Source organism: Gekko japonicus, unplaced genomic scaffold (genome assembly GCF_001447785.1).
Source record: "Gekko japonicus isolate JY-2015 unplaced genomic scaffold, Gekko_japonicus_V1.1 scaffold430, whole genome shotgun sequence".
In the NCBI taxonomy this organism is placed as follows: domain Eukaryota; kingdom Metazoa; phylum Chordata; class Lepidosauria; order Squamata; family Gekkonidae; genus Gekko; species Gekko japonicus.
The window spans coordinates 197,953-210,433 of record NW_015171516.1 but is presented as its reverse complement, the minus strand read 5'-3'; the positions used below and the strand labels follow the sequence as shown (position 1 = coordinate 210,433).

The 12,481-nt window shown below is 48.9% G+C and overlaps 1 protein-coding gene across 1 annotated transcript in view; it reads left to right on the top strand.

The window, feature by feature from the left end:
- TFPI (tissue factor pathway inhibitor) overlaps positions 1-12,481 on the top strand; it is a 41,447-nt gene that overhangs the window by 5,864 nt on the left and 23,102 nt on the right. Inside the window, exons 2-3 of the mRNA XM_015419382.1 lie at positions 4,795-4,995; positions 7,845-7,883. Coding sequence (XP_015274868.1) covers positions 4,795-4,995; positions 7,845-7,883 — 240 coding nt within the window. The remainder of the gene's footprint in view (positions 1-4,794; positions 4,996-7,844; positions 7,884-12,481) is intronic.

Below are 12,481 nucleotides of genomic sequence, written 5' to 3'. Positions count from 1 at the left end.
TCCTGCTCTCATCTGACAAAGGGACCGTTGTCTCTCGAAAGTTCATACTCTATTTTTTTTTTTTTTTGCCTCTAGGGGTTACTGGACTCCAATCTAGCTCAGCTACTGAAGACCAACATGGCTTCCCTCTGAAACAATTTTTTTTAATAATTTTTTTTTTAGTTTTCCAGAAAACATTTTTAGTACAATTTCATATAAGTACATATATTTTTGAGTCATCTCTCAGATCCTAACCATTTATATAACCCTAACCATCTTTCAACAAATATCTCTTCATTTCCCCCCTGTAATATCAAGTTTAACTTTTCTATTTCTGCTACTTCCATCAGTTTATATCTTATTTCTTCTACTCTGGGTGTATTTCCTGTTTTCCCGTGTTTGGCCCATAATATTCTCACAGCTGTAATAATATATGATATTACATATTTTTCATTAAAGGTAAGCGCTTCCGGCATTATATTTAATAAATATATCTCAGGCATCAACTCAAGCCTTAGGTTTACCACTTCATCTATTATTTTCTGTATAAATTTCCAATATTTCTGAACTTTTACACACCGCCACCACATATGGTAGAATGTTCCAACATTTAACCTGCATTTCCAGCATATATTAGCGCAGTTTGAATAACATTTTGCTAGTCGTTCTGGTGGCCAATACCATCTATGGAAAATTTTAAAAACATTTTCCCTATAGTTTGCCGCTCTCATATATTTAGATGATTTCCAAATCTTAGACCAACTTTCCTGTGTGATACTTTTCCCTATGTCTCTCATCCAGACCACCTTGAAAGGACAGGGAGTTCAGTGGGGTACAATGCCGTAGAGTCCACCCTCCAAAGCAGCCATTATATCCAGTGAAACTGACCTCTATTACCTGGAGATGAGCTGTAATTCCAGGGGGTCCCCAGGTCCCACCTGGAGGCTGGCATCCCTAAGTTGTCCATTAACTGGCTCACCTGCTTCCTCTTCCCCCTCTATTCATTTCTGTTTTGTAGCTTTCAATTTTGCCTCCGTCTCGAATTCAGTCATCGTGCAGATAACGTGCAACACTACATTCCAGAAGGTTGCCAGTGGGGGGGCAAAGAAAAGTTGGCAAAAACAGAAAGGAAAGGAAACAAATACCTCCCCCTCCACACCCCTAGGGACCCCTGTTATATGCCCCCCAAATGGCAAAACAACCTCCAGGATCCCTGGCCAAAGTGGCCTGGAGAGAAATTGCTGCCTGACCCCAACAGTTAAATGACTAGCTCAATAATCTACACGGAGTCCAACCTCTTCCGTGCACACATTATTCTGTTGCTTGTAGACACAATCTCCAGGGAGCAGGTATCTGCTTTGGCGATTATCCGGCCATCCAAGTTTCCTGCAGGCCCTGAGTCACACGGCACTCCACATTCCTCCCCTTGTAAATGGGAAAGTCCATGAAGAATTAGCACAGCTGAAGATTAGATAGCGTAGCAGGAAGAGCTTTGAACCGGGTGGGGGCTGGCGAGCTGTCACATCCGACTGAGTCAGGGGACAAAGAAGAAACCCTCCCTCCCCTTCAAGACAAGCTGTTTTGCCTTGATAATATTTGCCACAAATAACCCCCACCAAGGGAAGACCATCAGCAATTCACAACTATGTATGATCAAACTATTATTTTCTATTATTTTGGTCCTGTAACGTTGTAGTAACCTATAAAGGTGCTGGTTAGAGCTAGGGAGCAAGGGAGACCAAGTCTTCACCAGATGGTACCACACCCCTATGAAATTCCACTTAATATCCAAAACAAACTCCCCTCTCTGTTGGCGCTCTTGTGGGGAACCAGGAACCTTTATTCATTGTTGGTGGAGGTGCAATGAAGTCCAGAGGTTTTGGTCCAAAGTCATACTCTCTATTAAAAATATAACAGGGCACCTGATACCCATGCAACCTGAGCTATTATTATTAGATCTTTGGAACGCCCCACATATTTGCAAACATAGCCAAGAACTCATTTCGACCTTACTAACAGCAGCTAAAATGGTAATTGCAAGCAGCTGGAAATCTACCAATAAACTACTACTTTCATCATGGCGCTTGAAAGTCTGGGACTTCTATATCATGGACAAGTTGTCTGATGCAGTGGCCCCTAATAACATTTCATATCAGAGCTCCTCATTATACACGAAATGGTTTCCTTTATTAGAATTTGTCTTCAATACCGATACATCCAAATTTAATGTTCCATCTGAATATTATGAAGTCTTTCATCATATGTAACTTAATGTTGGCAACATTCGCTAGAAACTTCTTTGGTTGTTCATTGCTTTATGGTATTCACTGGTTTTAAGTTTGTTTGTAGAATGTTGGATTATAAAATAAAATAAAATTGTTATCGGAAAAAAAAATAATAGAAAAGCATTACCTTGTAAGGAACTGAAAAGGGATTCTCAGGAATGGTTCTTTGTTCGTGAGGAAGGACCAGAGGTCTGGAACACTGAAAAACTACCTGGGAAAAGTGTTGGACTTTCTATGTGTAATTCTGTATATTTACTCTTTGGCCTCTGTGTTTTCCAACGATGGATTGTATGCGCATATTGACTTCATATGACAGATATCTCACGCTTTAAATGGGGCTGAGACCGATTTCCCCACAGCTGCTGCTCTGCGCTCGCTCCTCTCTTTGCCCCGATGGCACGTGTCAATTTCCCACTCAAAGCCCCGCGGCCACATTTTGACCAGCGGCTTTGCCTGATTTTGCCCGCGCTTTCGTAATTCTCAAAAAACAGGATCACAAAACCGCGAGGGAAATCGGGCGAAGCCGCGGGTCAAAATGCGGCTGCGCGGCTTAGAGTGGGAAATGGACACTCACCATCGGGGCAAAGAGAGGAGCGAGCACAGAGCAGCGGCTGTGGGAAATTGGTCTCAGCCCCATTTTAAAGCGTGAAATATCTGTTATATGAAGTCAATATGCCCATACAAATCGGTCAGAGAGAACTCTGACAGAAACTGCTCCTTCAAGGACAGCTGTGACAGAGCTATGGCTTGCCCAAGGTCATCCAGCAGCTGCAAGTGGAGGAGTGGGGAATCAGGCCCGATTCTCCCAGATTAGAGTCCGCGCACTTAAGCACTACACCAAACTGGTGTAATAACACAGCACTATCTGCGGAAAGCAGAATAGGCATCTCACGTCTCATGGAATCCTGGTTTTCACAGGCGGGGAATCATCATCCACACCGAGACCCCGGATTTCACCTGACCGTTCCCCTCTGTGTGAAATACAATATGTTGTTATTGTTGAATTTCAAAACTGCCACAAGTGCCATTTAAGTGGTTTCAGTTAAAACGGGCTCCTGATCCTTCCCTCGGGTTCCTGGGCCTGAGCCGACAGCCAAAATGCCGTACTGTGACAGGGCGGGACAGCCAGAGTTCTTCAGCAAAGAAGGTCACGCATTACTAGGGCGCCTCAGTCAGCAAAGGGAAAGGAAAACGGAGGGGGAGAAAATCTTCCCTCTGAAGGAGGGAAGTGGATGGGGCTGTCATAGATGCCTTAGGGGGAAACCCTGGGAAGGATTGCGCAACTGAACCGAGCAAAGAAAACAGCTGCAGTTCTACGCAATCCACAAAGAACAGCTGGCGTACACGTTGGCCGGGAGAACGTGAACTTAGGATGCAGAAGCAAATGCCTTGGCTTGTGCACTCAATGCTGTGGGTGGCGTGTGCAGACAGCTTCCGGAGAACATCCAAAGGAAGCTCACGGGAATCCTGTAGAACAGCTAGAGTTCGAGTCCAGGAGCGCCTTATAGGCCGGCAGGATTTTCAGGGCATGAGCTTTGGAGAGGCTCTGGTTTAAGGGCAAAACTCCATGTTTCGAGCCAGTTTTGCCATAGAGTTCTGCCCTTAAGCCAGAGTGTCCCTGCTTGATGTCCCCCGGTGTGATGGCGTCGCTTCTGGGTGATGTCATCATCTCGGGGACATCCTGGAATGCCCTCCAAATCCCCCCACTGGAGCAACAAGGGGACCTGGCAACCCCGTTTCTGTTGCACTGTCTCTGTGTCTCAAATTCGCTGCCACAGGAGGTGGTGGCAGCTACAAGCATGGACGACTTCAAGAGGGAATTGGATAAGCATATGGAGCAGAGGTCCATCGGTGGCTATTAGCCACAAGGTATAGATAGGGACTCTGGGGCAAGGGATGCTCTGTCTTCTTGGTGCTTGGGGGGGCAACAGTGGGAGAGCTTCTGGAGTTCTGGCCCCACTGGTGGACCTTCTGATGGCCCCTGGTGTTTTTGGCCACTGTGTGACAGTGTGTTGGACTGGATGGGCCATTGGCCTGACCCAACATCAGCTTCTCTTATGTTTTTATGTGCTTTGTACCCTGTTGAGAAGCAAGTTATAAATCTTTCAAATAATTACTCATCAGGCCAGTTACTTTCCATGGTGTTGAGGGTTGCCAAACTCCAGGTAGGGCCTGAATTAAAGCTGATCTCCAGTCCACAGAGATCTCCTGGAGAAAATGGCTGCTTTGGAGGGTGGGCTCAATGGCGTTATACCTTGCCAAGGCCCCTCCCCTCCCCCAGCCACACCCTCCCCGGGCTCCACATCCAAAATCTCCAGGAATTTCCCAGCCTGGAGTTGGCAACCCCTAACAATGTTGAATTATGTGAAGAACATAAGAGAAGCCATGTTGGATCAGGCCAATGGCCCATCCAGTCCAACACTCTGTGTCACACTGTGGCTAAAAACCAGGGGCCATCAGGAGGTCCCCCAAGCGGGGCCAGATAATGCTGCACTTTCAGTTGACAATGCTTGTACACACCTTCCTCTAGGCCCTCCTTTGGTCCCTCTGAAACCCGGTCTGTCCATCTGCGCGATGAAAGCCGATGCCGGACCTTGCAAAGCCATACACAGCCGGTATCACTTCAACATTCAGACACACCAGTGCGAACTCTTTGACTACGGTGGCTGCGAAGGCAACGAAAACAACTTCCTAACTCTAGAAGAATGCCAAACGATGTGTATAGTCCCAGGTCAGTACGCGCCTTCCTTCCTTCCTTCCTTCCTTCCTTCCTTCCTTCCTTCCTTCCTTCCTTCCTTCCTTCCTTCCTTCCTTCCTTCTTCCTTCCTTCTGATTCAATCAAAAAAAAACCCCAGGGTTATCTTCCATGCCAAGAATTGGGCGGAGGGGGGAATCTAGTTGGCTTAGCAATGCCATTGGTCCACTTATTAAATTACAACTAATGCAGAATGGTGGGATGTCGTCTCTTGATAAGGTCGATAACTTGAAGAAGACTTAAATGTCTGCCCTGCTCTGCACTTCATTGAACTCGTTTTCCATCGAGTAGAAAAGAAAGGGAAACGCAGCTTTGTCTTAATTTGATCTTGATGTATATTGTAAGGTTTTGCTGTTTTCTGAGACCCTTTATATGCAACACCTGCAATGTTCTGCGGGGATGAGTGCTATGCTACTGCCTCCTTGCCTTGCGTAGCATTCCCTACTTATTTTTGCTCTCGCCTTAGAAGTCTTAGTTGGATCTAAGGAACAAGATGGCTTCGTTATATTTGGGAGAATGACAGAATGGTTAGCACACGGGGGTCTCTGAGGGATAAGGGAATCCATTACTCTAAACAGAACAGTTGTTTTCTCTTAAAACATAAATAAGGTTTATTTTGAAGTATAACAGTGCAAAGGGTTTCAGGAAAGTTCATACGCGTAATGGTTTCAGACAGATACAGTTCTCCTTCCGTCTCTGCAGTTCCTTAAATAGACCCAGCCCCAATGGCTTATTTCCTTACTTGCCTCTTAAGCTAATAACTTCCACAGATAACACAGGTTTCTCTCACAGCACGTCACTCTCTACCCACTCCGCTTTTTTCTCCTGGATATGTAATAGTCTCTTCCCAAACCCGTTAACTCAGTTCCAACAGCTACCATTAGGGTTGCTGGGTCCCTTTGTCACTCCAGTGGGGGGATTTGGGGGGTGTTCCGGGGGGGCAGGGATGCCCCCACCTCCAGTGGGGAGCACGTGGCTCCCCAATCTTTCAGGAGGGAAGGAGAGGGGGCCGGTGGCAGCCCCCCTCCCTCCCTCCTGAAAGATATAAAGGGTCCTACAGCTGATTGGTGGCCCACATGCTCCTGGCCAATCACCTGAAGCCCTTTAAATCTCACAGGAGGGGAGGGGGAAGGGTGGTCACTCTTGAGGGTGGGGCTTGGCCAGCTAGCTGGGGGTGGATTGGAGCCCCCAAATGCAGGGGAACCCCTGCGCAGACCTGGGCCCGGCAACCCTAGCCTACCATCCAGTCATAAAACACACCAGTCACCCGTCCGTCGCCCCTTCTTTCGTATGCCACAGGCCTGTATTTAAAACCACAGCGACATACATGCAAAACCCCACACTGGAACACAGAAAGAAACCGCACAAAAAAAATACTTGTGTAGCAAAACTCCACATATATAAACACAGGTAAACGCCTCAAGATGTGCTTGGAGTCTGGGGCAGGCGGCCTTTAATTAAAAAGCCTACGGAGCTGCATTCATATTTTGAGTTCAAGAAGTTCCTGGAGGAGAAAATAAGGAACTAGGCTCCTGCTGAAAGCCTTTTACCCTAAACCTGTTTCTCATGCATGAGTAAGTCAATGTGGGACTCCTTTTGTGGCAGGTATGCGTAAGATTGCAGGCCCGAGGGCTGATCCACACATCAGGATAATCACTTCATATTTCATCACTTTGTGACTCAGCTGAACATGGGAGCCGCTTCCCAAAAGATTCTACGGGAGATGCTGAGATAGCGCTAGGGTGGCCAGCACTGTTCCCTCTAAGCTGAGTGAGTGTGAGCTAGCCCACAGAGAGCCAGTTTGGTGTAATGGTTAAGTGTGCGGACTCTAATCTGGGAGAACCGGGTTTGATTCCCCACTCCTCCACTTGCAGCTGCTGGTGTGACTTTGGGTCAGTCACAAGCTCTGGCACAGCTGTCCTTGGAAAAGAGCAGTTTATGTCAAGAGCTCTCTCAGCCCCACCCACCTCACACTCTCACCCACACCTCACCCACCCAGGGAGGGGAAGGGAAAGGAGTTTGTAAACCGCTCTGAGATTCCAAAGTGAAGGGCGGGGTATAAATCCAATCTCCTCTTCTTCTTCTTCTTCTTCTTCTTAAGAACATAAGAACATAAGAACATAAGAGACGCCAATGTTGGATCAGGCCAAAGGCCCATCCAGTCCAACACTCTGTGTCACACAGTGGCCAGAAATACCAGTGCCATCAGGAGGTCCAGCAGTGGGGCCAGGACATTAGAAGCCCTCCCACTGTTGACCCCCCCAAGCACCAAGAAGACAGAGCATCACTTGCCCCAGAGCCCCTAGCTATACCTTGTGGCTAATAGCCACTGATGGACCTCTGCTCCATATGCTTATCTAATTCCCTTTTGGTGAAGGGCAGGGTATAAATCCAATCTCCTCCTCCTCCTCCTCCTCGTCTTCTTCTTCCTCCTCCTCCTCCTCCTCCTCCTCCTCCTCCTCCGGCTCACACATGTTTGTCTTAACTCAGGAAGGAGGGCTCCAGAGCGAACGAATTGATGCAGCAGCCCAATCGCGCGCTCACGACTTGAATGCCAGCAGCTCCCAAAGTAGAATTTCTACTCACAAGATTCCACAGCTTAGAGGGAGCATTGGTGGCCAGTCCAGAGCGGGCGTGTCGCATAACTCAGAGTCAATGAAGGAAGTCGCACTTGCCTGTGGGTGGGTGTACAGTGTCCCCAAGTGAAGGCTTCTAAGATGGGTACGGGACACGGGAGAACTGTCTAGGACTGTGAAGTCTGGAAACCCGCGATATGGATATTATCTCCATCCCTTTTTTCATGGAATCTTCTGTTTCAATTGCAGATCTGCCCGGAAAGAAAAAGAGAGCAAGATTTAAGAAAGGTAACGTGCACGCCGAAGGATATTCTGTTGCATAAGATTTGTCCCCAGTCAAAAAAGTAATTCTCCCTGACTGGTGTAGTGGAGCTTAGTAACGATAATGGGTTTCTCCAGCGATTTCTGAGGCTGTTGCAATTATCGCACTGCAGGTGGCACAGTATTCCCTAAAAGAAAAGCCCCTTGTGCTCACTTTCTTCTGCTAAGGACAAGGCAGATCTAAACGATTCCACAGAAGAGATGAAACGAGAGCAGAGGGGTTGAACCGTGTGCATAAAAGAAAGGAAGGCATCTGCTGCTAATATTATTGTAATAATGACCCCTGTGCTAAGGGGTGGTCATTTGCCTCCCACGAGAACTTATGGGCTCTTCAACAGCTGAGATCTAGGAAGATTCTGTGTTTCCAGTTTTCTGAGTTTTCAGCTGAGGGGGGAAGGAAAGCTGTGGTTCATTAAATGGGCAACTGTCTTTCGAGGGGGATCGCAGTTCCCCCGGGTGAGGTGTGGGGCACACGATGAAGCCCCGCCCCCTGCTTCCAGCCGCCCCGCTTCCGGCCCTCATTCAGCCAGGAGGAGGCAGGAGAAGAGGGAGGGTAAGTTGCTTCCTCCCCGCCTCTCCCCACCCCTGCCTGCCTGCCTGGGGCCAGGGAGGGCCTTCGTGGGGCTTCCTCGCACTCCCGCCGGCCTTGCAGGTCCACCGCCGGGCCCCTGATGTCAGGGGGTGTGGCATATGCTAATGAGTTATGCTAATGAGTTCCCCTAGCTCTTTTTCTACGAAACGACCCCTGGTCTTGCCCCTTTGTAGGCTGGAGATGTTTATAAAAATCCGGGCCTCTTACAATAGCAGGCAGGCGTACTTTTCCTTGTTCAAATCTGCGTATGCATGTGCATCATTCTGTTACCCAAATGGCCTACATGTGTCTATACCCGGACAATAGGAGCAGCCCCCTTTAACTTTATTTATTTATTTATTGCATATATATCCCGCCCTATCCCACAGTGGGCTCATGGCGGCTCACAACAGAAACAGAACAATAAATATATAGGGCGATATTGCATCCAGCATTGGCTCCACATTTTCTCAACTGGGAGGGGAAAGTGCAGCTCAAAACCACATTCAGGTACCCCGGGGCAACGCCATACTGACTGCAACGTCACCCCTGAATGGCCATAAAACGGCCATAAATCTATGCAGACGGCTACCATAAAAATCTGATGGTCAGAGGAAGCGAAAGCAGCATGGAGTGTGGAGGGTACCGTAAAATCCGATGATCAAAGGAAGCAAAAGCAGCATGCAGTGTAGAGGGTACCATAAAATCCGATGATCAAAGGAAGCAAAAGCGGCATGCGGTGTGGAGGGGAATTTCTGTTCCAGCGTGGGTTTCATAAAACAGCAGAGGGAAAAGCCAATGCAGAATCAGCCATAATTAAAAAACCAATTAACTAAAAACAGGATAGCAACAAAGGGAACTGGCAAATTGAATACAGAGCTGGAAGCATGCACACATGCTAAATAAATGTTCTACAGATGATAGTAAAGGTTTCCCTTGCTCGAAAGCTAGTCAAATCCGACTCTAGGGGGCGGTGCTCATCTCCATTTCCAAGCCGAAGAGCCAGCGCTGTCTGAAGACGTTTCCGTGGTCATGTGGCCGGCATGACTAGACGCCGAGGCGCACGGAACGCTGTTACCTTCCCACCGAAGCGGTACCTACTTGAAATTCCTTGCTTTCGAACTGCTTGGTTGGCAGGAGCTGGGGCCAGAGACAGGAGCGCACTCCGTCACGTGGCACTGGGGTCTCAAACTACTGAACGACAGACCTTCCGGTCTGCAGCTCAGCATCTTAACTTCTGTGCTATCGCGGCCCTTCTACAAATCATAGCTTCTATCAAATCCTAACCTAAGCAAGGGTTACTACTCTAGAAAGGAATGGGTGGGGGGGACCAGGGGTCATTTCCTGCAGGAGCACACAGGAGCGGAGCTCCGGCAGTAAAGAGCCCAGGGGGCGGGCTCATGCAACAAGCCCCACCCTCTGCTCCCAGCAGCCCTCAGTCAGAGCATGAAGCAGCCAGATAAGTTGCAGAGCCCCCCCCACCGGCCCCCCAGTCCAAAACAGTCCAGTGGCACCTTTAAGACCAAGTTTTATTCAGGTACAAGCTCTCCCTCCTCTGCGAAGACAGGTCTGCACGTTCCCCCACCCCCCAATTGCTAGCAATCCAAAACAGTCCAGTGGAGCCTGAGCGGTGGGTGTTGCTTTCTGACACACTTCCGGTGATGTCAGGGGGGGTGGCATATGCAAATAAGTTACGCTAATGAGTTATGCTAATGAGCTCCTGCACCTCTTTTTCTACGAAATGACCCCTGGGGGGGGGACAATATGCAAGTGAAGCCCAGTAAGGTTCATCAGAGGAAGGAGGAAATAGCGTAGGTGACAGCAGGGTGGACGAGTGGAGTACCGTCTTAAGGGGTGCCTGTGTTGGGTAGCAGCATCACGCTCCCATTCCACTATGTGCTTCCACCTGGGTAGTCGGAGCCAGTTGCTGTAGCCCACTTTCAAGATGGGACCCAACAACTGCAACAAAGAGCTGGGGTTCTCGGGGCTAACTTTATACCCCAAAAGTATTAAGATTGGGGTGGGGGGGAATAAGATACTTCTCAAAAGGGATTGAATTGGAGCCAAAGGTTTCAGACCTCGTTGATGGATCGCAGGAAAACAGCCGCATGGGAAAACAGATCCTTAAGGAGGGGGAGATCGGGGGTGCCAGTGTGGAGAGCCAGTTTGGTGTAGTGGTTAAGTGCGCAGACTCTAATCTGGGAAGAACCAGGTTTGATTCCCCACTCCTCCACTTGCACCTGGCTGGATGACCTTGGACAAGCCATAGTTCTCTCAGAGCTGTTCTTGAAAAAGAGCAGTCCTGAGTCAGAGCTCTCTCAACCCCACCTACCTCACAGGGTGTCTGTTGTGGGGAGGGGGAGGGAAAGGAGTTTGTAAGCCGCTCTGAGACACCTTTGGGTAGTGAAGGGCGGGGTATAAATCCAATCTCTTCTTCTTCTTCTCCACTCCTTGCATATTTAAACTCCGTCAACAGTAATTGCCTTTTTTCCTCTCTTTGACATAAAGGATACGCTTCGCCGCACCTTCTGCCTCCTAGATTAGAGAAAAACATACCCTTCTACTATTCCAAGCTTTGGCTGAGGCCAAACTTATAAATATAATTAAAAGGATACATAGCCTTGTTGGAGGACCTAGGGAGCGATTCCAGCTATGTCCATATGCGCTGATCTGAGAGTTTGCTCACTGTTCACAGTTCCCTAGAAAGGGCCAATGGACTGACCCGTAGTCCCCCTTAAAGGGACAGCCCCACAAGGTTTCCCTCCTCCCTTGCCGGCGGAGTCTTTCCCCTGCTTGCTAGCAGGAAGAACACTTCGCAGCCGGCGGAGGAGGCCACGCACCTGCCCCTTCTCCTCCCGCACCAGCCATCTGAACAGAGAGGGGGTTGAAACTTTAAACCCCTTCTCTGGAGTCACGCCATAGAGGATACAATGGAGAAATCATGCCACCACTGTGGCATGACTCCAGAGAGGGGGGTTTAAAGTTTAAAACCCCCTCTCTTCCCAGTTGGCTGGCGGGGGAAGAGAGGGGGTGGCCACGGTTGCTGCCCCCCCCGAGTCTTCTTCCTGCTAGCAAGCAGGGAGGAGACTCGCCTGGGGTTTAAATGTTTATTTTAAATTAAGCCCCCCCTGGCACCCGCGGGGGGGGCCCAGAACCCCGGAGCCCCCCAGGATGAAAAATCCTGGCTATGAACCTGCCTATGGATAAATTGTCACTGCAATGTGTGGGCCATAGACAAGCTTAGAGCACTGCTTGATTCTTTCCACCATAAGGCAGAACGTAACGCGGAGCGTTGCTCCGTGGTAGACTATGGAGACTATTCAGGTGGGGGTGGCCGTGTTGGTCTGAAGTGGCAGAACAAAGTTTGAGTCCAGTGGCACCTTTAAGACCGACAACGTTTTATTCAAGGCATGCACATGAAAGCTTGGGAGCCAGTTTGGTGTAGTAGTCAGGGCTCTTATCTGGGAGAACTGGTGTGATTCCCCACTCCTCCACATGCAGCTGCTGGTGTGACCTTGGGTCAGCCACAAGTTCTTTCAGTGCTGTTCTCTCACGAGCAGTTCTCAAAAGAGCTCTCTCAGCCCCACCTACCTCACAGGGTGTCTGTTGTGGGGAGGGGAAGGGAAAGGAGATTGTAAGCTGTTCTGAGACACCTTTGGGTAGGGAAGGGTGTGGTATACATCCAATCTCCTCCTCCTCCTCTTCCAGTTTGGTGTAGTGGTTAAGTGCGCAGACTCTAATTTGGGAGAACCGGGTTTGATTCCCCACTCCCCCACTTGCACCTGCTGATGTGACCTTGGGTCAGTCACAAGCTCTGGCACAGCTGTCCTTGAAAAAGAGCAGTTTGTGTCAGAGTTTTCTCAGCCCCACCCACCTCCCAGGGTGTCTGTTGTGGGGAGGGGGAGGGAAAGGAGCTTGTAAGCCGCTCTGAGACTCCGGGTGAAGGGCGGGGTATAAAATCCAATCTCTTCTTCTTCTTCTTCTTCTTCTTCTT